Genomic DNA, 27,710 nt, shown 5'->3' on the forward strand with positions numbered 1-27,710 from the left:
GCACAGAGATATTTTAAAATGACAGTGCTACCTGGGACTATTTTCTGCTTTATTGGTGTCCTCAGAGTGCTGGTATCAATGAAAACTGAGTATAAATCCCACATTAAATTTCTGTGTTGGCACTTTGCGATAAATAAGCGGGTCTTTGTTGTAGTTTGGGCACTTGGCCTCTAAAATGTTTGCCATCACTGCACTACACTGTGCACTGTTTTTGATAAATGTGGGCCTATGTGTCGGAAAAGTAAAAAATGTGGAATTCCTAAAACCAAGACTCTTTACAAATTTTTGCCAACTATACAATTTTTTTCATAAATAATTGCAAAATATACCACCCAAATTTTTTCAACTAACATGAAGTACAAAGTTTCACAAGAAAAAAAAACTCGAATCACTTGGATATGTTAAAGTGTTCCAAAGTTGTAACCACTTACGTATAGTGACACAGGGCAGATTTGAAAAAATGGGCCGTGTCAGGAAGGTGAAAAGTGTTGTTAAGGGGTTAATATAATAAATGATGAAACTCATTAGTCTGTGAGGTGAATAAATGAAGGATGTGGTGGCTACAACTTCTAGTCACAAGAAACAGCAGTGTTAGAGAGTATGTGACATTAGGTCAGGGTACCAATGTGACTACAATCACTTGCATTAGTAATATGCTGCTGTGTGCCCCGGTCTTATCACTACTATGGACCCTACTACCTGATGGGGACTTAGGGGAATGTACAGGGGGCAGTGCAGTCACGTGCTCGGTCTTGTATGGTTACCATGGCGACCAAGTGCAGCATCGCGAAACAGCAACTTGTAGTAATGTGAAGGGGGGGCACAGAAGGCGGGGTCACAGGAGGGGGCGCAGCAGGTGGGGTGACACAGGTGGGGTCTCAGGTGTGGGCACAGAGGGCTGGCACCAGGCTGCGCTGCTGCCATGGCCTCAGGAGGAGAGTGATGTGGTGACACGCTGGAGGGCAGTGCTGTCGCTGTATATAGACACTACTACACAGAGCCGGCACTGCACACACAGCTCAGCCCTCGCCTCCCGTCATGCAGCCGCCACCAGTAGCCGCCAATGGTGGGCGCACCCTGGTGCCCCTCGCCCAGCAGCCTGCGGTGAAAGCCGTGCACGTGTACCGGAACGGAGACCCCTTCTACCGGGGCCGGCGGGTGCTCATCCACGAGAAGAGAGTGGGCAACTTCGACATCTTCCTGAAGGATGTGACGGGCAAGGTGCAGGCGCCCTTCGGGGCAGTGAGGAACATCTACACCCCCAGGAGTGGGCACAGGGTGACCTCCCTGGAGGACCTGCAGGCCGGGGAGCACTACGTGGCCGGAGGAAGGGAGACCTTTAAGAAGCTGGAGTAAGTAGAGCACAATGACATTAGGGTCACACACCCCAGCATGCCAGTGCCGTGTGCCATACATGTCACATGCTGACTGCACTCAACTATAGTGTTACCAGTATCTACACTCCACCACTATAGGAGATAAGTGTCTGACCACTGGGTGTCCTAAACCACAACAACTTTTAGAAATGGCTTGCAAGTAACACCCTGAGTGCCCCATATGGGTGGTGAGGTGGTGTCCATGCCCACCCTTTGTGCCATTCACTTTTGAAAAGTCAATTGATTACTAGTCAAGCTTGTGCCCCAATCTCATAGGGCACATGGGTACTTTTGAAGACCCATGTTCTTATTATGGCCGGGGCTCCTCATGGTGACATAGAAGATAACTGTGTATAATGGGAACACCCCTTAAGTGTCTTTAAATTCCTGTAAAAGAATAGGACTACTTTCTAAAAAAATGGAAATGATTATGATTTTTGGTGAACCAGGAGCGTAACTAAGAAAGCAGGACCCCATAGCAGACTCCTGAATGGGACCCCCTACCCCATCAAAAATATACATATTTGTATGTTCACACATTTCTACACTTATAGGCACACAGTTATGCACTGATATAGTTATAAACTATTCGTACATTTATATACATTTATGTACTGATGTATACATTTATACAGGTCTGTACCAGTAACTGCTGACCACATGGGGGAAGTACATATCAGTAAAATTAGAGATGAGAGATCTCCTAGTTCTCCATCTCTCATCTGAGTTGCCGATTCATGCTGTATACTGTGGACAATGTGCACTGTTGTATACATAATATGTACATAATGGTGCATATCCATTAGCGTGGTAGGTTGGAGGCCGGACCCCTGATACTGTAGGCCCATAGCAGCAGCTATGGCTTCTAGCACTGTAGTTATGTCCCTGACTGAGTTTACATCTCCTCTGTGTTCCCTTGATGTGGTGAGCACATCCGAGCTGGTCGGCTACGCCACAGAAGATGGAGCGAGACCTCACCCTTCCCTCTGCTCCCGCTCACTGCGGCTGCTACGGAGGTGTGCACATAGCCTTACATTGTATATTAGGATGGTGGGGAGCATCACCTTAGTGACATGGGATTGCACAAGACATCTTACTGCTTACTGATACTATTGTCCATTTCCTACAGTAGATAAATGTTTGTAGATTATTTGACATACTGAAGATAATGACACATCTTATCTCTCCACCACTACATAGAGTATTAAAGGGATTGGATAGGATTAGGGAAACGTGGCTGACATTTCCTCAGGATAGTTGGGACAGTGTTTTTGGAAGACAGCAACCATGTTACTACAGTTCTTTACAAGCCTTTCCGCATATGATAAAAAAATTGCATCTGTATTTCACTGTGACCAGTCCTCCTTCCTAATGCCACAACACTATTATACAGTTCCTCATATTGTGGTGACTCCCAGACTTAAAATTGTTTTCGTTACTACTTCATAACTTGGTTATCAGCAATGCAATTTCTACTCCATTGCTTCCCATCGGATGCCATGTGTTGTGCAGTTAGATCCCCCCTGGCAAGGACGTTTTTACCAGTGGGAACTTTATCTCTCGCAGGCAGATTGATTCAGGCTTCTCTACACTACAGTATGATAGGGAAGTGACAGATATATCCCTTATATATCAGATTATGACTTTCATTCATACAGATGCATACTTTAGGATGCTACGGGCAACACATAATTCTTTTTGTTGAAGTCAATTTATATATGTCTACAGTAATGCCCTCCTAGGTGCCAGTCAACCTGCTGCCTACTTATTAACATTCTCTGAGAGCGCTGGTAACAGCCCCCAGCATCCTGCCGAGGGCACTAAATTCCCCAACTAGAAACATAAAACCTGCACTAGGTGACCGCTTATCCGCTGCAATCTAGGGAAAGTTTATACATTGTGAGACCCACACCCGGACATGCTTAATGGTGACATTTCTGGTTACCCGACAGCTGTAGATACCAGACTCTCGTATGTGGGCATACTAGCCTGGAGACAAATCGAGGTCTCGCTTCCTGTAACCATCAAATATATGTGTTTTCCGATGGTCTTAGAAACCCCTGTGAAAAGGTGTCGCAGCCCACAGGTTGAGGATCGCTCCTCAGGGGAGTACAATCATGTTGATTTCTTATCTACCCCTGCATTTAGATGACATTGATGCATTGTACATTCTGTTAGGTTTTAGGTGTAGATTCCACACCTAATCAGAGGCAAATTGGGTGTGGAATATCCACATGAAAATCCATGGCGAATCTGCATGTGTTACACTTGGAAAAGCCAAAGATAATAATAGTTAGCTATTAGCAATAAAACAAACATACAATGTAAAAAATGTAAAAAATGCGGTCCGATTATGTAATCTTACTATCATCGTAATAAAACAAACGGTCACTTAGAAAATGATGCCAACACAAACCAGAGATTAGGTAAATGTTAGTTAGTCTTACTGCCCATATTAGTTTCTATCTGTTTGAAAAACAGAACATTTTACATTTTGAAAATGACAAATCTGTCTAAATTTTTGTCATAAATAAAATGCAAAGCCTATCAGCACAAAATTTCTCTCTAACTTGAAGTGCCACATGTCACGAGAAAATAGTCTCAAAACCACCAGGGTAAGTTATAGCGTCAGGAAACATAGCATTATTGAAAATTAGGGCTTTGTCATCAAGGTGAAAATGAGCTTGGTCACTAAGGGGTTAAAGGGCATCATTGTGGGTTTGCGTTGGGGCCCACCCAGCTCTAGGGACTCCTCTGGTTGCAGCAAAAGTCAAATTTAAGCATTCTGTTTCTCTTGTCCAACTTACAGAAATATTGGAATTTTTATTTTATTTTATTTTTTTATCTATTTGGGACACTAAACAAACTACAGGTCTATGGAGATGCATCAAAAACGCATTGCACTCTGAGATACATGCAAGTCCAATGCAAGTGCAATGCATTTTTCAGGCATCAATTGCCATAGAAAGGAAAGAACTCAGTCCTGAGTCCTTCACACACGGCGTCCCCGACCTCCCTCCCCCATGCTGGGAGAATGAGAGAGGGAGGTGGCAAGGGCGTGCATAATAGTAAATGGTTGATTTTCTTTAACACAGTTTTTCTATAATTCATAACAAACAAAGGGGCAGATTTATTAAAAGTGTTCTAAGGTCAGACAGTGTAGAGTTAGACTGGGGAGTCTTATTCTGCACCAGATTCATACAAGTGTCTAATGCTGGGTGATAAATCTGTCCTAGTATAAGACTGTCTAGTCGTACTCTGCACCTCCTATTAGTTGGCTTACTTTACCACAAAGTTAGGACACAATTCTGTCGGGTGAGCAGTATTTCTGGCACAAGACCACGCCCCTTTTCATAGGTCATGCCCCTTTTTTCGAGCTAGTCGTAGGAGAGCTAGAAAAGTGTCTAAAACCGTTTATATAATGTGGTGCAGATGGTTTTTTTAGTGCAAACTACGACAGAATTGTGTCATGGACAGATTAATAAATCTCCCGCAAAGTGTTTCTTTTTTATTTTGGTTGTGTAACCTGCACATGTTAATGTGAAACATTAACTAATTTACAAGATTGTTATGAATTGTAAGAAAACTGTTTTAACTTTTGGCCGCATCTCAACTGCATGACGGCCGTATCAAGAACAAACCATCATGGCATTTTATCCAAAAAGGTACATTGACCAGACCAACCTGACTAGAGCACCTTCTTCTATATGCTTCCGGTATCCCCTACATAGCATTTTGCAAACTGGACCATGAGAAAAAGATATCCACTGTGGGGCTCACTCTTATAAAATATGTATATTTTTATATACTGTATATACTCGTGTATAAGCCGAGATTTTCAGCTCAATTTTTGAGCTGCAAAATCCCGACTCGGCTTATACACATGTCAGTCTTCTAATGGGCTGCTGTCTTTGCCGCCCAAACACCCTTATTACACTGGCAAAGATCAGACAGGGGCTGCCGATGGTATGTGTGTGCGGCAGCCCCTGTCAGACACGCGGCACCACCCTGCACACAATGTAAGCGCTGCACGGCGCATCTAAACTCTTACCTGGGGGTCCTGTGTGTGCGGATATTTATTATGCAGATGTAGGACATTGGACCACTGCTGTTGCCATAAAACACCTCCACCAGACATCAGTAGCGGCGGCATTTCCTACCCTCGGCTTAGTACGAGTCAGTACGTTTACCCCGTTTTTGTAGTATATTCGGGTCGGCTTACACACACACACATATATATGTATGTATATGTATATATGGGAAGTAAAAAAAACATGTATATTTACATAAAAAAGGATAAAACTGATTTTACAGTCCTCAGTCCAGACTGAGGAGGGGTCGGGTCCAGATACGAAAGGCGTCTCCTGTTATTTTAGAATTAAATATCCATAATGCTCTGTACAATCAGTTGATCTTTTTAATGTATTTAAGTCAACAGAAATATACATATGGGAGGGAGGGCCACAGGGGTTATCTTCTTCTCATGGTCTGTTGACCATTTCCTATACATCGCACAGCCCAGATTGGCATGTGCTATACCGCTACGCACTCCATAGGCAGTATTCACAGTTTGAGACTAACAGACTAAGAGAGTGGAGCCACTTAGTGGATATGGGCGCTGGAGAACCAGTCTTAATGAATTTCCCCCTACATGTGGTAGTGACATCATCACAACCCTAAATAGGTGAGCACACACCCATATGATTATTGTCAGTGCTTCTCTTGGTAGATTTCTTCTTGCCACTCTACTATAAGGTTTTCCTGTAGACAGAGTCTCCCCTCTGTGGAACATTGCAGCTCTTTTAGGGTGACCCTGGGCCTCTTGGCTGTTTCTCCTGGTCTGGATTGTGAGTTTAGGTAGTCGTCAATATCTTGGTAGTTATCGGTTGCTCTATACTCCTTCCATTTACAGATTCGGCAGCAAAGTGGGCTCAGTGAGATATTTAAAGCTTAGCTCATTTTTAAAACCTAACGCTGCAGTAGATTTTGCCGGAACATCATCCCAGAGCTGTGCTGGTTTCCATGATGCTGTTTGTTCTCTAGTGTTCTCTAACAAACCTCTGAGGCCTTAACAAAACTTCACAAAAAGATTTAAGTTATACTGAGAATAAATTGCATACATATCTGTTGTATTTAGTAATGAGGTGCCAAACTAAAGGCAGTTTAGACACACACTGTTAATGAATAGACATGTGCAGAGTCCAACTCCACAGTCTGATTCTGCGCCAGTCAAATGAAGCTGGATGATTTATCTGGTGCAGTATAAGGCTGAATTTTTGGGAACTACATTTTCTGGCGCCCAAGTTAGGCCACACACCCCTTTCCCAAGGGCATGCCCCTTTTCTGACGAGTCAGAAAACTGTCTGAAAATGGTCTAAAACGCGTAATTAATCTGGCGCTCTGTATTTGAGGCGGAAATTACACCAAAGGAAGGTGATAGCATGCAGCCGTGAAAATAATGCTACTTTTTATGTTACAATTACATCAGGGCTTTATTTTCTCAGTGCCAGTTCAATTAGAAATTGAAGCTGTGGTTTGATTGGTTGCTGTGGACAAAAATACATTATTTCACCCTTTTTTCCCAGACATTTTTTGCTTCAATGGCAGAAAGTGTCAGCATTTTTTTTGTGTGTGTTTTTTAATGTGTCAAAATTCTGCCATGGCATCTGAGAGTTTTATTGAGCAAAAAAGTCACCTTAAAAGGGTTGGTCACCATCACAAAACTTTACTAAAGAGGTTCACCCATATTGTACTAACCCTGGTAAAGTTTCTGTAAAGCTGCCAGGATGTGACAGCAGGAGTCACGGCTCTCCAACCACTGCAATGGGGTGCTTACTGTAATGACTGCACGGCCCCCTCCATCTGCCGGAGCCAACAGGACATGGGATATCACAGGACAGCTTTACAGAAACTTTACCAGGTTAAGGCCTCAAGTGGACACCCAGATTTTTGGGGTTGTGAGAGCTAGTTGCAAAAAATGGTGGCTATTTTATGGCCCCACTGACTTCGATTGTGCACAGTCACGGAGCCGTGAGGCACGGTGTATTCCAGGCCGGAAATGATAAAGTAGGTCCCATTTCTGCCAGGATTTGTGGCACGGGGCACCTACTGATGTCTTACAGGCCGCAAACAATGACACACCACGAAGTTTAAGTATAATATGGGTGACCCTATTAGGGTCTTGTACTTGCCCTGTCTTGTAAAGTCTTGTGGCAGAGGCCAACCACCTTATCTGTTATATAAGCTGACTGAAGTCTTTCATTGCTAGCCAAAATAGCTAGATGAATTCATATATAAATCACTGACCTAAAGGATATATTAGTAAAACTAGAACACCATCAGAGATGAACCCCCGATATTACCTGTCTTTGTGAATTTTGTATTTACAGACCTGACACGAGAGTTGAAATAATATATTTCATATTTTAGTTTAAGAAGGACCTTTAGCTTGTGGCAGAGGGTTTATGCATGTTTAATAACAGGTTGAATTTTGGTAATTTTGCATATATTTCTCAGTATATTGTATGTTGGATGACACATAATTAACTTAATATATTCTTTGTACTTTGTAGCTACTTACATATTGGAGAGAACAAGAAAAAAACATTGGACCCACTGATCCAGGTAATGACTTCTTGTCCTTTATAATAGCATTGTTAGAGTAAATAAATTTAATTAAGCTTTTATAATTATTATTTGGCTTATACAATTATTGTTTTTCTCAAGCAAATATGCACAAAACATGTCATGTTCATGATTTAGCGTTCTGGCAAGTGGATTAAGGTTAGATTATTGTGGTCGTGTATGCCAGGAAAGCTAAAACTGACTAAATATATTATTGGGAATTCCAACCAGTAAAGTGTTTGAACAGTTACATCCTCCCTACCCAACTGCTCAGTACCTGGTTATAATAGTAGCTATATAAAAAACCTGTAGAATCCTCCGTAGCATAAGGTTGAAAGTTAACTCATAAATGCCCATAAAAAGGGGCTTGTACTATGGTGCTAAAATATACTACAGGTTCTGTAACACTCTGGAGCATTTAATATAATACAAATTATTGGTCTATTATAACCAGGTACCTGAAGTCAGGAGGTCACTACATATAGGGAGAGATTCATTATGCCTTCTCCCCCTGTTTTTTGGGCTTTGGGCATGCCGGGGCGGAGAGCAGTGAACTGGGCAGGTGGAAAACCAGCGGAGAATTCCCCCATGGTGTTTTTCCTCCCAAGGCAGTTTTCAGCGACTATGGCCTTCTTTTAATTGTATTTCATGTTTCTTGTGTAGGGGGAGGGAGTTTTGTTTTAGTTTTCAGTGTTATAATTGCATGATACTATTTATATATTAAATACAATAAAATATTGGATGTGGACTTAACATAGTTGGTTTCTATTCTATTTTTCTGGTCTTTATGTAACTTTTTCCCCAACCTTAGCAACTGTCCTTTTTTCTATATTTCTTTTCTTTATGGATAGTGTCCACCCTCTTAATTTCTTTGCTCAGTGTATTTGTGTTTTTCCATCCTGCTGGTGGTGTAAAGCAACATTGATGGTCAGCAGAGGCCTAAATAGCCTATGAGGGACAGATGCAGCTGTATTGCATTCATCTCCGGCCTCTACTGAGTGTACGCTGTGAGTGTTTCCCCAGTGATGTAAAGGTCCATATAAGGACTGTAACGTTACTTAGGAGAAACCCTGTATCTTTGAAACAGCCAATCACAGGTGGATGTGCTGAACCAAACGATATATCCCTCGATACCGTATGAGCATACAGTGATAGAAGTTGTTGCACCCCGTTGTTAAATGCTCCCAACATATCCTTACAATGGACTTAGAAATCTTGATCTGAAACTAGCCTAAGGCTCTCTTTGTGAAATTATGCTGTTTAACATTTTAATATTCGTGTGTTGAAAATTGTTTTTCACGTTTACTATCAGTAATTTCTCTGATGCATACTGACCCATTATTTTCTATGGGCTTATTCAGACAACCAATTATTTTTCAAGAATGACAGACAAGGCTAAAACAGACCACCATGGTCGTTCTGTAAATCACGAACTGTGTGGTTGCTGGATTTCATGGACCTACCACAGTGCTGAGTACAGGACTCAGGAGCATTTTATTACAGTTTGCGCTTCTGTTTAGCGGGGAAGAAGGGACTCCTTGCATCATAGTTCATGATAAGTGGAGTATCCCCGTACTCTGGTTTGTCAACGAAATTTAGCCACAACATTGGCTCAATGGTTTAGCAAAAAGAAGTGGATAGGACACGGATGATGAAGAATTAGGGGTTTTTTTGCCATTTAATTTTTGTGAAAACAAAAACTTTCATATGGATGTGAAAAAAACAGATGTGGATACATTACAGAGAAAATACAGACTAAAAAAGGATGCTTTTTTTGCAGGCAGGAAATGGACATACCAGTCTGAATAAGCCCTAAGTTACTGAACTCAAGACAACCAAACTTTTATATATAAATATTTTACCATTATTTTGCTATTATTGATTTTTCAGTTTCCAAATAGGTCAATAAAAAGAGAAAGGTTTTGTTGTTATAGCAAATACAGTTTTGAATACTTGATAATATGCTAATAACCACTTACACAGTACATAAACTTGTTGTGTCTTTTTTTGGATTGAAAGATAGAACAATGTTTGTATACTTTCCTATATAAGACTTTTTACACAAAGTGTAGCAAGCTCTAGTGCCCTGTGACATGTCCACCTCTCTAGACTGCTCTGTGTCAGCGTAAAACGAGAACTCATTTGGTTCCACTTCGCAAAACATTTTTGTGGTTGAGAAGACCCTTTACTCTATTAAGTCTTTTACAACCTTATATGTGAAACTTAACTTGGCAACCCAGGATCTGACACTAGAAAAAGTAACCCAATCCTTGGATTGTTTACGTCTTTAGGCTATAGTTACAGCAGTCTCTGGATACTGCCACTTGTGTTTTGTTTACTATGTGCAGTCATTGTCATAGCAAGTCTTACACATGTTCTTTGTGTAAGACTTGCTTTTCTATCTGATAATGTGAAATATTGTATTTAAAGTGTTCAGTATTTAGGGAACAAAGAGATCTAAAAAACTGTAAGGAATCGCTACAGAAAAGAATTACATAAAAAGAATTACATTAATTTGCTGTAATGGGAATACCCCTTTAAAGAGAACCCGTCAGGCAAAATAACCCCCTAACCTAAATATATTTTCATAAACTGCCATTAGAGAGCATGGCCTCTATCCCTTAATTTTCCCTCTACATGCCTGTAAACTTAAGCAATGAGGTCCTAAAGCTGTATGCAAATGACCTGTGAAATGTTCAATGGGTCATTAGCATATTCAAGCTGTCCAGCTTATTCAAGAGTGGGAGGCACAGCCACACCCCCAGTGCTTGACTGACAGCCTGTATAATGGTGTGAGGTATAATGGTGTAACGGTGATGTGCTTCCTGGTGTTGGCGGCCACGCCCCCTGTGTGTGTATAGCAGAGATATAGCAGCTCCAGGCAGCCATGTTATAACAGAACATGTCAGGTACTTGTGTAGCTGATGTCTGTGTATCACACATATGTATTAGGAGGATGGAGCATGTCAGCAGATGCACTAACTATGCTTTACTATACATTACACACAGACATGAGCAGGGGGAGGAGAGGGGGAACAGGGGTGACATCACTGCCTCTGACCATGTGACCAGCCTCATTTACATAATAGAGAAAGGATGATTTTATAATGATTAATGTATGAATTGACTAAATTAAGGCTGTGATGGATCCTTCTGAGCTGCTCCAACAGGTAGTGGTGACAGAAATAGTGGCAGAGACCTGATGACAGGTGTCCTTTAAGGACACAGACTTTTTTTGCTACTTTTTTGCTCCTCATCTTCAAAAATCTATAACTTTTTTAATTTTTCGTGTACAGAGCTGTGTGAGGGCTTGTTTTCTCTGTAACAAATTTTACTTCTCAGTGACGTTATTTATTATTCCATACTGTAATAAATGTGGTGAAATTGTTGAAAAAATGCATTTGCCTCACTTTCTTGTGGGCTCCGTTTTTACGATTTTTACTGTCATCTACTTTATTCTTTGGTTCGGTACGATCACAGTGATACCAAATTTATATAGGTTTTATTGTGTTTTAATACATTTTCACACAAATTAGAACAATGTGTTTGAAAAAAAAAATTGTTTCGCCGTCTTCTGATGCTAATAACTTTTTCATTCTTTGGTGGACGATCCGTGTGAGGTGTCATTTTTTGTTAGATGAACTGACGTTTTCATTGGTACCAATTGAGAACTGTGCACCCTTTGATCAGTTTTTATTACATTTTTACATTACATATGTAAAATGGTGTAAAAGTCGCGTTTTGGACATTTGGGCCATATTTTCTAATATCTGGTTTACTGCTGGCAATAACCAGTTTCATACTTTGATAGATCGGGCATTTTGGGACGCGGCGATACCTAACATGTATGTGATTTTTACTGTTTATTTCGTTTTATATCAGTTTTAGGGAAATTGTGGTGATTTGAATTTTAAATATATATATTTTTTTTATTTAACTTTTTTTTTTTTACTATTTCTTAGACCCTCTAGGGTGCTTTAACCCTATGGTTACTATAGTATTGTAGTATATGGCGTTTTTACATAGGATTCATTACAATGAGCCACTAGCTCATTGTAAAGAATCTTCAGAAACCATGCCGCCTCGGGTATGCTCTTGAATGGAAAGACACATTGGATGAATTCAGTCCAATTGTAAGATTTTGACAGATGTACTGAATTTGTTGCAAACAGGGTCAATGACGAAGTGACTTGTCATTTGTTGCAATGGAAAGTCACAAAAAGGCAACTGCACCACAATTGCACCAAACAACTCCACACATAGACAAAAATAAAATGATACATTACCCCCACTTGATCCTCCAGAGAAGGAGAGGTGCATTTTGTAGCTGCTGTTTGCTATGCCAAATAAAATGAAAAATTCTATGAAAATTAGGTTTGACCTTGAAGTAAATTAATCTCTCATCCAAAGAAAAGGGGCGTGGCTATGTGAGGAAAAGTCTGTTTGAAAAATCCTCCCCCTACATGTATCAAACCTTTTACAGAGAGCATTTACAGTGCTTCCCCATAGAAAAATTAAATATAAATACATGTCATGATCTCAACACATATCTAGATATACACATATTTAGATGTAGGTTGACCCTAATAGTAAACTTTGTGATCTACTTTATTAAAGAATTTCTTCCTTATTTAAGCAGTTTATGTAAATCAGATTCATGCAGTGCTACCCCAGTCCTATAGTATTCTGTGTTGGCTTCTTTCTTTCGGTGCTGGCTCCTACATTTATGATAGATTTGTCACGACCTTAGCACCAGCTTTCCCACTGCCTCGTATGTTATTAGCACAATCTTCCTCCTGGTAAAGCATGTTGTTTCTGATAGCAGTTATTTATTGTGAGTTCCTATTTCTGGATATTATTAACTCTGTAGACCCGAACCTTACATTTATTATCATGCATGTGTACGATTTGCTAATTTAGCCATTTACTAATCTCTATTTTTATATGTGTTATTTTAAGACATATTCCCAGCTTTTCACTCTACCGTTCTTGCTTTGGAGTGTGCACAGAGTTTTGGGATTTGATAATAATAGCTTGTATATGGACTTCTTCAATTTGTACTCCTTAGCCACCAGTGAATTTGAAGGATAAAGTTGGCATAGATGGTGAACAAACACAATTGTTTTTGGGTACAGTAATGTGAAAGTGTATCCCCAGAGGTGGCTGTGTAAATAAATCAATGTTGTTCAATGCAAATAAGCCTAATGGGAACTGAGATATAGCAACAGTCACTAGACAAAAGCTTGGTGCTGTCCCCAGGCATAAAGAACAGTCACCTGTGATACACATTTATCCTACTTATTTAGTTGCCCTTTATCAGTCTTCACTAGCTATAGATAAAGTAAATAACAAATGTGCCAACACAGGGTTATTGTAACTGGCTAAAAGCTTAGGCCCTATGTGAAAGAATATATGCACGGCGGGCACATGTTGGCGCATGGAAGAGGAGGAGGGGATGAGAACTTCTCGCTCCCACCACTCTCCATAGAAAAAAGTAGCTGCATGGCCGTTGGTCACCGATACAAAACTTTACCAGTATAAGTATCAGACGCTTATAGGGTCACCCACATCAAAATTGCCCTGCGAAAGTTTCTGTGCAGCCTCGGATCACGTGACCCCTGGTGACTTCCTGGACTTCCTGTGGCGTCAAGTGTCCTGCTGGCATCTGACACATGGAGGGAACTGTGTGGTCATTGCTGTTACTCTATGATAACCACTCCCAAATCACTGGTTGGAGGGGTGTGAGCCATCCTTGACATGTTCCGCCAGCCACCTCCATGGGAGTGGTTATCATGAAGAAGGTGTGCAAACGGTAAGGACTGCGAACCCCCCTCCAATCCCTGGAAGCCAGCCAAATTTCATTTTGGGGATCATAAACTGTTATAATTTGCCTTTATTTTCACCCTTCACACCAGCTCCGAGCTAGGTTGTGCGGCTGGTGGGGTGTTTCTGTTCCCGTGGCGATGCACTTGCTGCAGCCAACAACTTTACACACGCCTATTGCTACACCTGGCATAGAAATGAAATGCAGCGCAGCCTAAGCCTCTTGATTCATCCCACTGTGCTGGAGGGGGCTGGCGTATGGTAAATACCCCCCACAACATCTATGGTAAACATGCATTGGCAGATTTATCAAAGTGTCTGATGCTGGATGATAAATCTGGTGTAGTTTAAGACTGTCTAGTTGTAGTTTGCACCTATTAGTTGGCTTAGGATACAACAGAAAGCTGTGCCATACTGAAAAATGCCATGTATATACAGTCAAATACGGCACTGAAATACATGAATGAAAAAAGCATATATTCATATGAAAAGGGCCTAAGTATTAGTTCATTATGAATTTCAAGATCGTTGCTTGCTTTTATTTGTTATTTATTAGATGTAAACTACAGCTCATTAGAGAGTAATCAGAGCTGCATGTTATAACGAGAAACAAGGAACACAGGAACAAGGAGCAATAAGGGTAATGCTTTTTTGTGACCGTCTGAATGGGTTATTCCTACACTACATTCCTACCTACCTATTTTGTAACTTTTTGTCCATTACTCGCAAAAATGTAGTAACATTAAAAATAGACTTGTAATGAACAGAAGAAATATGGCAAATTATGACTAATACCATTGCATGATCAGTGATGTAACACTAGAGAACACAGTGGTTACATTGCTACTAGGCCCATAAGCCAGGTGAGCTCACAAGCCTGTGTATATCACTTTACTCTCCTTTTACATCTCAACAATTTAAGCATAATAAATACTCCACCAAGATTGTACACCAAGATTTATGACATGTGTTATGTTATTCCCCACACCGCTTAGGAGACTTATCAACCCTTTAATGTCAGAATTAGCAGTAAGCCAGTTTATAGTCCAGTAACTGAATCAGTAGAGAAATATGCATTTTATGCACTTTGCAACCATTGGTTACAGTCTACTCCTTTACTTCATTTTCAATACTCACTTTATTTCTCACTATATATAGCCAATATCTAAACACTAGTAGAGGTATCCACTATACATAGCCATTGAATGTAAGCTGCTTTGTTAGAAAAGATGTATTATTGAAATGCTTCTAAAATATATACATATAGATGAATGTTATAAAGAGAGTTTATAGAGTAATATGGAAAAGCCGCGGTTAGTATTGCATCAGTGCATCAAATAACCTCCAGAAAAGCATAATGGAAAACATTGCATGATGCATGATGACCCCAAGGTAACTTTTGTCCAGGGGCACATGAGCCTTTGTTACACTGCAGTGTATGATATTTCATGTAATGTTTGTTACTCAATAATTTGTTAGTTAAAGCTTTGTAGGGGTGGAAAATTAATAAAAAGTATAAGTGATATGTTATTTAACACGCTACATAATGAATATTAACATTCAGCAGTGAACTTTTGCTTTGGCTTTCAGTGATAGGTAACTTGTCTATTATCGTTGATGGATATACTTTAGTAGATGGGGAGTGTTACGGATCACTGGGTCTCTTTATTATGGCTAGGTGAGTTCAAGTCTGTGTTTCTTTCTTTTTGGCTGACATCCCTTGCTCCTTTTTATTCCCTTGTCTTTGTCTTGGGAGTGTTTTTGCAGTTCTTCAGTACACCTGACATACCATTGAGCACTTGACATCACTTGGATAAGACCGTGCAGTGTTCAATTTAGCAGAGTATTAGTTGCTTATGGTGCAATATATCCATTACAACAGTTCACCTCCTACAATGACTGGTCCATTGTTTTGGTTGTGTGGGGGCATGTGGATGTTTATGTATGTGGAATGCTGAGTTTGTGTTGTTGCTAATACATTTCGTAACCTGTCATTCATATTGTACTATCTGGAGTCCATGATGTACACAATCACTAAAATATGTTGCTATTCAATGTGTTAGAGGGCTGACTTGGAGAAACTAACAAGGAACATCAATATCTGAACATAAAGGTTATCACATAAAGGAGGGAAGTGGTTGTGCTAAGAGCAACATTTGTCACTATCTGTAGAATGGGGGACCTCACGTCATGCTTCCTGGATTGACTGTCTTGAAAACCAATCTGAAATTCACACCGGAACTACACTCTATTGACTTTTAGAGGGCCCCTGAAACCTAGAATTCCCACTAGTATGGAGGAGTCCAGGTGGATATACAGTCCTCTATTCTGGGAAATCCAGGGGGTGTTGAATTCCACAACTAGAATCCATTGCCAGTAGGAATTCCATTTATACTTCATGTGTCCCTATAGTGTGGCTTTTAACCCTAAACTGGTCCCCCAGCATTTCAAGCATTAAGCTTGAACAGTACTGCTTAATGTAAAGTCAAGTACGCTAGTGATCTTTTATAACATTAAAGGGAACCTTCCATGTAGATTAACCTGCCCAAAATAAATACTTGATTTATTGAAACTATGATTAACCCCTTAATGACTTGGCCTTTTTTAGTTTTTTCACTTCCATTTTTCACTCACCAACTTCAAAAATCTATAACTTTTTTATTTTTCCACATAAAGAGCTGTGTTATGGCTTATTTTCTGCGTAACAAATTGCACTTCATAGTGACGGTATTTAATAGTCCATGGCGTGTACTGGGAAGCGGGAAAAAAATTCCAAATGCAGTGAAAATGGTGAAAAACCACATTTGCAACGTATTCTTGTGGGCTTGGATTTTACAGCTTTCACTCTGCGTCCCAAATGACATGTCTACTTTATTCTTTGGGTTGGTTCAATCACGTGGATACCAAATTTGTATAGGTTTTATAATGTTTTCATACATTTAAAAAAATTAAAACCTCCTGTACAAAATATTTTTTTTTTATTTTGCCATCTTCTGGCACCAATAACTTTTTCATACTTTTGTGTACGGAGCTTTGGGTAGTGTCTTTTTTTGCGAATTTGATGGCGTTTTCATTGCTATAATTTTTGGGACTGTGCTACCTTTTGATCACTTTTTATTTTTTTTTATTTTTTTCTAATTGGTAAAAAAATGCCATTTTCGACTTTGGACGCTATTTTCCGTTACGGGGTTAAACGCAGTGAAAAACCGTTATTATATTTTGATCGATCGGACATTTTTTGACGCGGCGATACCTAATGTGTTTATGATTTTTACTGTTTATTTATATTTATATCCGTTCTAGGGAAAGGGGGTGATTTGAATTTTTATGTTTTTTTATTATAATTTTTTTTTTAAACTTTTTTTTATTTTTACTTTTACTATTTTTCAGACTCCCTAGGGTACTTTAACCCTAGGTAGTCTGATTCATCCTATCATATACTGCCACACTACTGTATGGCAGTATATGTGGATTTTACTCCCCATTCATTACAATTCGGAACACCCGAGGCTACCATGGCGACGGATCGCCGCTCCCCGTGACGTCATTGCCGGCGGTGATCGAGGTGAAAACACCTGCGATCGGTGCTAGCGGTGTTAGCGGTAAGCCTTTGCTGCAATATCCAGCAAAGACTTACCGGCTATGGAGAGAGCTCGGCCCGCGAGCCCTCTCCATGCACCGGGAAGGGGTTAAAAAGCATTGCCCTTATTCCTTTCCTTTCCATTGCTGCAGTGTTAAAAAATCCGTTTGTAAAGTTATATGCCGCTCACCTGATGTGAGTCCAATGATATTAATTGAGTCCTACAGTATTTAGGGACTGTCTGCCAGTATTCAACTACAGACATATAGTTTACTATTTACCTGACACCCGTCTTTCTGCTTAAAATTGTTCCCCTCAGATTCCTATAACATTTATTTAACTTTATAATTTTACCTGGTGTTCAAGCATGTCTAGGGGGTCACATAATTGCAGGTCCTCTAGTATTCTTACATTAAAACTGTACAACAAGCATATATCTCATGAAACCAGAGAAAATCATATCGCATGAAATCGCAGCAGCCTGTATGGAGGGAAATAGAAGTCCATGCAGACATGTAATTTTTTATGTGGTCCGATATGTGCATGGGACAGGGTCGGCACCAGGTTTCAGAGCCCTTGTCATACAGAAGTGGGGCTAGCACCGATCCCGAATATTATACCACCGGCAGCATTTAAAAGAAGGCGCCGCATGGTTCTGCCATCTTTTTTGAGATTGCCATTCCTCATGATGTCATCTTCCTCAGACATTAGGCTGTATGGCTTCTGGAGATTCTTTACTATTGCCCAGTGGTGCATAATTCTATGTAAGAATGCCATATACTGCCATATAGGGAACAATCAGACCATCTAGGGCTAAAGAACCCTAGATGGTCTAAAAAAATAGTTAAAAAAAGTAAAAAAAAAAATAATGAAAAAAAAAAAAAATTTCAAATGACTCCCCTTTCACTAGAGTAAAAATCACATATGTTAGTTATCGCCATGTCTCAAAATGCCTGATGATCAAAAATATAAAAACGGTTATACCCTGCGGTGAACCCCATAACAGAAAATAATGTCTGAAACGCTCCTTTTACAGCATTTTACATCACATAAAAAATGCAATAAAATGTGATCAAAAGATGTCCCAAAATGATGTACCTGAAAAGTGCATCTCATCCGGCAAAAATTAAGCCCCATATGCCCACATAAAAAAAAATATATAGCTATATTTGCCCATTATTATAAGGATGAATGACCTGTGCACCTGTGTACGGCTCATATATAAGGCGCACTGGACTATAAGGCGCACCTTTGATTTCTGAGAAAATCAAAGGATTTTTTGTGTCTTATAGTCTGAAAAAACAATTTGAAGCGCAATGTGTTATGAGAAAACAAACATGAATAACCACTTATAGTGACACAGGGCAGAATTGAGGCCAAAATTGATCTGTCATGAAGTATTTAAATAATAGATGTAAAATGTAAGGTCTGCAAACAGATGACAATGGTAGACTTTAGAAAACTAAGCAGAGTCAGCAGCAGAGCCAGCTCGGCACATATATGGGCTGCTAGCTCTGATCATGGATGTTAACCTGTTTGATGCCTCAGTTGAGTTCTAAACTGTGGTGGCACATGGGTGGCACCATATCGGTGCCAGTGCTTCTCTACAACTTGTTTGTCATTCACAGTATACAGGAATACAGTAGTTTTGCAGTATATTATATAAGCGATCAGACCTCATAAGGCTCAGACGCTTTCGTGGGCTTTAAAAATAGTAAAAACATATATAAATACTATGTATACCGTATATACTTGAGTATAAGCTGACCCAACTATTAGCCGAGGCCTCTAAATTTACCACAGGGAAAACTTATTGACTTGAGTATAAGCCTAAGGTGGAAAATGCATTGGTCACAGTATCCCCCAGTAATGAAATGCCCTGTGCTGCAACCTTCTTGGCAATGAAATGCTCCATGCTGCAGCCTCCTCCCTAATGAAATGCCCTGTGCTGCAACCTCCTCCGTAATGAAAAATGCCCCGTGCTACACCCTCCCCTGTAATGAAATGCCCCTGAGCCCCTTATTGTATAAGAAAATAAACTTACATACTCACCTTCCGATGCACCCTGATGATCTGTGCAACTCCTTGTCCTTCTCCCATTCATGTGAAGAAGGACACGCGGCGCACACTATGACCGCAGTAGTGGTCGCCGCTATTAAAGTCAGTGTTGCCCGAGGGAAGAGTGCTTGGATGCATCTCTGCCAACTCTGTTCCATGTGAACGGTAGAAGGAAGAAGTTAGTAGGTGAGTATGTAAGTTTATTTTTTGTACACTCGTGTACAAGCTGATCTGCGTTTTTGAGAACATATCTTTTGCTGAAAAACTCAGTTTATACGCAATTATATATCATATATGGCAGCACTCCATGATTCAGTTCAAAATATTGTGTACTGGTTTATTCACAGGTGACCATGAACTGAAGCCTGGAGTGCTGCCATTTTTTGCTTTGTATCTCAGAGGATTTTGTCTACATCCTGGATCTTGCACCTGAGTACTTGTTAGGTATTCTTTTTATCTCTTAAAATGTTGTCCCCACATTTAAAATTGCCAGATCTGTTAACATATAAAATATTCATCCCATGCACTGAATGCTGGAATAAAAAGTTAAAATTTTGTCTTAGTCCCTTTATTGCCATATTTCTACTTAAAAATATTTGAATAAAAATTGAACAAAAGAACAAACATTTCCTCAAAAAGGCTAATCCCGTATAAAAATGTTACCGGTGTCAGATAATGTTGTCATCTCTGTGATTGTATTAACCCAAACAATAATGGGGATGTGTCATTTGGACGGCAAAGTGAAAGCTTTTCTCATATGGTTCCACACAAAATAATCTTTTAATAGGGTACAGTATATTCCCATATACACATTCATTTCATCCGCATGATAACTCAGCCCTTGCTCTATAACCTTCATAAATACATTCTGGCACATTTGTGTGTGGTTTGTTGCTTCTATCAGGGTTAACAATGCCACAAGTTACTACAAAACCCAGTACAGTATATGGGAATCCAAGGAATTGCAGCAATAGTCGGTCTCAATGATACCTGTCATGTTGTGCTCAACTGCATCCTAGTAACATAATAACCCCCAGCTTTCTAATTACAGCCTTCCATATACTGTGCAATGTTTGAGCTATATATATTTAGGTATTCAACTAATTATAATTATATACACCTAATATATTCAGTATATTTTAAAATGAATCTACATTTGCATAAGTAAATAATTGGATATCATTATATAAACTAATTATATGCTGCCCATATAATATGATATGTATTAGGTGTTTATAACAATCCTTATATACATTCCAGTGTTAAAGCCCTTGTTAGCAGTGTAAAAGGCCAGAGGAGAACAATATAAATGTCATCATTCAGGATCAGTGGATCCTCTGGACCACCACGGGAGGTGGTACTAGCCGACAACTGGGACCGGTATCTAAGTGGCACCTGGTCTTCACCAGATGGTCTTGCTGTGGCAGGGTACGACTAGCCCGTGGTGACAGCCGAGGTTGAGGTACCTTAACAGAAGACAGTCTCGTGGTCAGGTTCAGGCACAGGGTCAGGGCAGGTGGTAGAGATGCAAGATCATACCCAATCTGGGGTCAGCTACTGGAGGTCCAGGCAGATGGGAACACAGGCACATGGGACGCATGAACAAAGAAACACGGAAACACACAGGAACGCAGGAGCAGGAACACACAGTAACGCAGGAGCAGTAACACACAGGAACGCAGGAAAACGGGACTCAGGAGCAGGAACACATAGGAACGCAGGAATACTCAGGAATGTCACAGGGAAGCTTTCTCAATGGCGTAGGCACAAAGATCCGGCAGGTTTTGCAGGAAGAGGCAGGCTTAAATAGTTTTTCTTAAAATGGGCAGCACCAATTAGTGGTGCTCTGGCCCTTTAAGTCTTAGAGTGCCGACGCGCGCACCCTAGGAAGCGGTAACATACGTGAGGGGAGCCGGGGGCTGCGGGAGGGGCACCCATGACAGCACCCCTTCCCCGCTTGGCCTCCCCCTCTTCTTGGTTTGGAGGAAGGCCACGGTCCAGAATGTTATCCCCATGTTCCCATGATCTCTCCTCAGGCCCGAACTCCTTCCAGTCAACTGCTTACCTCCCACTGTTTACATGTCCAGAACCTCCTTTACCACGAATCAGCCTCAGGAGTAGGAGGAGGAGGTTGCCGGGAAAAGCGGTTCAAGATGACAGGTTTCAGGAGAGAGACATGGAACGAGTTTGGGATGCGCATAGTGGGAGGAAGGTGGAGTTTGTATGCCACAGGGTTTATGCGCTTCACCACCTTAAAAGGCCCCAGAAAATGTGGTCCAAGCTTGTAGCTGTAACTATTGTCAGCCAAACGTACCTGGACGAAAGCCAGACATTGTCACCCGGAAAGAAGACTGGAGGAGGCCTGCGTTTCTTATCGGCCTGGGTTTTGGTGCGGGCAGACACCCGAAGTAGGGACTGACGAGTCTGTTCCCAGATAGACTTGAGGTCCTGCACCAATTATTCCACCGCAGGAACATCCAAGGGAACGGACAGAGGAAGAGGCGGGCGTGGAAATTGTCCGTAGACAATAAAGAACGGGGCTGCACCAGTAGACTCAGAGTCCAGTGAGTTATAGGAGAACTCTGCCCATGGCAGCAAAATGGACCAGTCGTCCTGACGGGCAGAGACAAAATGACAGCCCTAGGAGGCGGGGACGCGCACGCCGAGCTGCGGGAGCTGCGGAGGACGCCGCTGGAGCCGGGGGAGGTGAGTGCAGCCAGCCACCGGAACATTGAGAGACACGGGTGCACCCTCGATCCGAGACAGGGATCGCGGGAGCACCCGTGACAGTACCCCCCCCCCCCCTTCGGCCTCCCCCTCTTCTTCTTGGTCCCAAGAAACCTCTGGAGGAGAGTCCGATCCAAAATGTTCTCTTCGGGCTCCCAAGATCTCTCCTCGGGCCCAAACCCCTTCCCGTCTACAAGAAAGAACCACTTACCCCTTATGATCTTCACGTCCAGAACCTCCTTAACTTCATAGACATCTGGGGAATCCGCCTCAGGAGCCGGAGGAGGGGATTGCTTGGAAAAGCGGTTCAAGATGACTGGCTTCAGGAGGGAGACATGGAAGGAGTTCAGGATGTGCATAGATGAAGGCAGAGCTTGTAGGCTACTTGATTGATACGCTTGATTACCCTGAATCCCAGGGAAGCCCGGTGGTCTTTGTTCTTTTCCCGTTTCCACCTGCTGATCCATTTTCGTCCCGCTGACATGAATGTCAAAGCTGAAGCCCTGTCCCGGGCTTCGCATATTGTCGGAGAAGAACCAGCTCCTCAACACATAATCTCTCCAGACCAGCTTGTATTGCAGCTCCAGTGGATCTTCGGCAGCTACCTCCCGGCAAGACGCAAGATGGCTGGGCACTCTGGGGTGCAACGCACTGTGGCCTTCATCTCCCGCAACTACTGGTGACCAGACCTGGCCCGAAACAAAGCCTCCCGTCTCAAAATGGCTGGACTGTTACTGCCGTTACCGATACCCAGTCGCCCGTGGTCCCACATGGCTATGGACTTTGTCACCGATCTGCCCATTTCCTCGGGCAGTACTATTATCTGGGTGGTGACGGACCAGTTTTCAAAGATGTCCGTCTTCTCCACAGCTTACCAGTTTATTCTTCAGACACATTTTCCGGCTGCATGGTCTTCCGCTACACAAAGCTTCAGCTTTGACATTCATGTCAGCGGGCCGAAAATGGATCAGCAGGTGGAAACGGGAAAAGAACAAAGACCACCGGGCTTCCCTGGGATTCAGGCGCTGGGCTGTCTGGAGGTACAATAGATTTTTGTGGTCAGTGTACACACTCACAGGATGGAGGGCACCTTCCAGAAGATACTGTCTCCAATCGAATAATTTCTTTCAGCTGGGGAAAATGTCTTGGAAAAGAAGCCACATGTAGAAGTTCGGCCCTTAGGCCCTTTCTGGGAGAGCACTGCTCCAGCTCCTACGGAGGACGCATCCACCTCAATATAAAAAGGCTTGTTGGTATCAGGCCTAGAGAGGACTGGTGCCGAGGCAAATGCGGACTTCAACTTGGAGAAGGCCTCTTCAGCAGTAGAAGACCAGGCACATGGATTGGCACCCTTCTTAGTGAGTGCCAAGATGGGAGCCACAACAGTGGAGAAGTGGGGAATGAACTCTCCATAATAATTCGCAAACCCCAGGAATCTCTGTATGGCTCAGAGAACTTCTGGGCGTGGCCATTGAAGAACAGCAGACAGTTTTGCGGGATCCATCTGAAGGCCTCTATCGAAAATTATGTAACCCAGGAATGGAAGTCTGTGCTGGTGAAACTGGCATTTCTCCAGTTTGGCGTACAGATGGTTGGCACGAAGTCGGCCAAGAACTTGACGTACATGTCTCTGATGGGATTCAAGGTCTGGAGAGTATACCAAAATGTCATCCAGGTAGACCACGACACACGTATAAAGAAGATCCTGGAAAATGTTGTTCACAAATTCTTGAAAAACGGCAGGGGCGTTACACAGTCCGAAGGGCATTACTAAGTATTCAAAATGCCCGTCACGGGTATTAAACGCCGTCTTCCACTCGTCACCTTTGCGGATCCGGATGAGATTGTTTGCACCCCGAAGATCCAATTTGGAGAACACCCTAGAACCTCGTAGGCGATCGAAAAGTTGCGTAATCAACGGCAGAGGATAGCGATTTTTAACTGTGATCTTGTTCTGCCCTCGATAATCTATACAGGGACGTAAGGAGCCGTCTTTCTTGGTGACAAAGAAAAAACCTGCACCAGCCGGAGAGGAGGACTTGCGTATGAATCCCCTATGAAGGTTCTCCTTGATGTATTCAGACATGGCAGCCGTCTCTGGAACTGAAAGTGGATAGACTCGACCTCTGGGAGGGGTAGTGCCAGGCAGGAGATCCACTGGGCAATCATAGGGACGATGTGGTGGCAAGGTCTCCGCTTGCTTCTTAGAAAAAACATCAGAAAAGTCCCGGTAACAAGCTGGCAGACCCTTCAGGGAGTTGGAAGACACAGAAGAGGATAAGACTTGAAGTGGAGCCACCATACAGCGAGATTGGCATTCAGGACTCCAACGCAGAATTTCACCAGTCTTCCAATTGAGAATCGAGGCATGTAGCTGGAGCCAGGGAAGACCCAGGAGAAGAGCTGAAGTGGAGCGAGGCATGACATAGAAGACCAAATCTTCTTGATGTAAGGCTCCAACCTGAAGTCAGATAGGTTCCGTGCGGTACCGGATCGAATCGGAAAGAAGCTGTCCGCTTACAGAAATGCTGAGAGTGTAACCATGACCGGGTCGTCTCTGTCCCAAAGCGGAGTAGCCCATGCCAGGGCTTTCCCGGAGAGGAGGCTGAGGATAAATGCCACCTTGGAACGCTCCGTGACGAATTGGGACGGCATGAGCTCTATGTGTAAAGAACACTGTGTGATGAAGCCCCTGCATAGCTTGGGATCCCCGTCATACTTGCCAGGCATAGAAAGACGTAGCTTGGATTCGGTAGGAGGAAGGACAGCCGGAGTAGCAGGAGTTGCAGGAACAGCTTCAGGGACGTGTTGCTGATGCTGGGTAGTTAGCAACTGTAGCAGTATGGCGGTGACTTGCTCCAGCTGTTTGCGCTGTGCGGCAATCTGCTGGGATTGATGGATCACAATCGTAGCAAGATCGGGTCGACTGGGAGATGGAACCTTAGCGGGATCCATGGCCGGATCTTACTGTCAGGGTTGCGGGTTGTGGATCCACTGGACCACTGCAGACGATGACTCAAGCCACTACCTGGGACCAGAGTCTAAGTGGTACCAGGTTTTCACCAGAGCACGCCGCAAAGCAGGTTAGACAAGCTCTGAATGGCGCGGCTTCCCTTCAATGCCCTGGCGTGTGCCCATAAAGCAGGTTACCACAACATATGGGGTATTGTTATGCGCAGGAGAGATTGGGGATCAAACTTAGTGGACCGTTTTGGTATTTTATCCAAAATTTTGTACATTTTTTGAAAAACACATTAATTTAGCCAAAAAAATTTTACTTTCAAAATTGTATCCGATTTTTTTTAACCCCTGTTGTTTTATGTATGTTGAGGGCTGTAGTTTCTATAATGGGGTAATTTATGGGGTTTTACTTTTATTTAGGCCTCCCTCAACAGCAGGAATTTTGCGTTTTTTATGAAAATATGAAAAAACGCACCTAAGGTTCAAAGGCCCATAACATCCTACAAAAATAAGAGTATGCATAAAAAAACATGTCCACATAAAGCAGACATTCGGTGAATGTTAGTTATTAAGTATTTTTGCGGTTATGACTATGTGTGGAAAAAGTTGAACATTTTGAAGTTCGAAAATTGAGAATTTTTCCAAATTTTCACCAAATATCTGATTTTCTCATAAATAAATGCAAAACATACCACCAAAATTTTTCAACTAACATGAAGTACAAAGTGTCACAAGAAAACAATTTCAAAATCACTTTGATATGTTGAAGCGTTCCAAAGTTATAACCACTTGTAGTGACACAGGGCAGATTTGAAAAAGTGGGCCGTGTCAGGAAGGTGAAAAGTGGCTTCGGCGTTAAGGGGTTAAATGTCTGAATCAAATAAAAAGGGGTAAGATAATTTTCAGTAGAGTCTGAAACCAACTTGAAGTGTAATTTCATTTCTTTTGTCAGTCTGCTGTCGATTAGTACTCAGATTGCCAGATTGGTTCTTTCTTGGTTACCGTTGTGATTTTGTAGAAAAGATAATTGACTGAATTTGTTATATTGGAGCCCAAATAATCAGCTTTTGAAGTGCTGTTTTGGCAGAAACATTTTAAGTTAAGAATATCTCATTAGCTTTCAAGGATCAACAAATCTTGTGAACATGTCTGGGCAGGCTTACTCCCTGAGTTAGCCACACACGCCTGATGAATATTAAACAGCTAGTAACAAAACTTCCTACAGACTTGTACACTGCTTTTTATGTCTTTGATCATTTTTGTTTGTCTAAATGTATTAAAGGGGTTTTCCATATAACTTGGAAAGCCCTTTGCTGGCACACTCTTCAGTTGCTGTTGTTTCAACTGGGGATAGAAAAGTGACATTCAGGAGGGATGTGACCATTCTCCCTTCTACATTCACACTTTCATCCCAGCCAAGGTCTTCACATTGGAGGAGTGCACTGCAGGAATGGGGAGCAGCATAGAGGTTAGTGCCCTTATTACTCATCCTCCCATTCCTGGCAACCAGGTTTTTTTTACAGGTTAATTATTTAATGTTTTTTTATTCTTCTCAAATCTCAACCTGCATGCTTTTCAAATTGTGTTCTTAATGGTCTTGACATCAACCATTAGGGTAAGTCAGAAATCCCCTTATGGTCCAATGGTCTTCCCAAAACCTGTAGATTTGGCCGGCTATTAATGTCATTTTTTAAAGTGAGTTATCTTACATAGGATCAGTGATCTATCTGACAAATGCTGAGGCCTGTAGGGTTGGACCTTAATAGTTTTTAGGGTGAGAGCCTATACTATTTGTAGCTGTTATTGAGTTCCACACAATTTTCACAAAAGCAACATCAGCTGCAAAGTTTAACACACACTGCAAACCTTGTTGAGCTTGATGATCTGGAGTGTGTGTCTTCAAATTTAGGATGGACAGTTTGGTGAAGACCCTTGTGTGGAAAAAAACTTCAACTTATTGAGCTAATATACATTGTAAGATAAAAATGAAGAGCAATCACTATGGCACATACCCAGTTTTCTATGCAAAATAAAGTATATATTATATATATTGGATTCTGAAAACTCTATTAGTGTACACCATCCACTGCTTGTAAAGAAGTACTACATACAACACAACCAAAACCTATAGGGGCTCATTTACTAAGGGTCCGAAAGCCGCACTTTCCTCGGGTTTCCCGTATATTACCGTTGTGCACTGAATGGCCCTGTTTTCTTGGCGCACGGGATCGGATTGTGGTGCATCTGCTTGCATGCAACAAAAAACGTGGGGCGGGCCGTTGGACAACCCAACGGATTCGGACAAACCGCGGAATTGCGATTTGTGTCGCAAGATCAAGCACTCACATGCACTGGGAAGAAGCTGGTGAACTCCGGCGGACCTCGGCGCAGAAGCGACACATGCAGAAACTCGTGCGCGATCTTAGTGAATCGCGGCAGACCCGGTCATGGGACAATGGACAACGCACCACGGTATCTCGATGGGACCGGGTAAGTAAATGTGCCCCATAAAGTTCATGTAACGCTGGCGACAGGTTCAGTCCCTGGTAGCACATAGTACA

General features: G+C 42.0%; 1 protein-coding gene across 8 annotated transcripts in view; it reads left to right on the forward strand.

Annotated features, from left to right (window-relative positions):
* Positions 1 to 844: 844 nt before the first annotated feature.
* DCDC2 (doublecortin domain containing 2) overlaps positions 845 to 27,710 on the forward strand; it is a 123,548-nt gene continuing 96,682 nt past the window's right edge. For 6 of the 8 annotated variants that reach the window (XM_072152440.1, XM_072152445.1, XM_072152443.1 and 3 more), the window contains exons 1-2: positions 845 to 1,352; positions 7,949 to 8,000. In XM_072152440.1, coding sequence (XP_072008541.1) covers positions 1,039 to 1,352; positions 7,949 to 8,000 — 366 coding nt within the window. In that variant the 5' untranslated portion in view covers positions 845 to 1,038. Of the gene's footprint in view, positions 1,353 to 7,948; positions 8,001 to 14,028; positions 14,110 to 26,486; positions 26,618 to 27,710 lie in introns of those variants that run through there. The other 2 variants (XM_072152448.1, XM_072152447.1) reach the window with 2 other exon arrangements.

The sequence above is a fragment of the Engystomops pustulosus genome, chromosome 5 (assembly GCF_040894005.1).
Source record: "Engystomops pustulosus chromosome 5, aEngPut4.maternal, whole genome shotgun sequence".
NCBI lineage: Eukaryota > Metazoa > Chordata > Amphibia > Anura > Leptodactylidae > Engystomops > Engystomops pustulosus.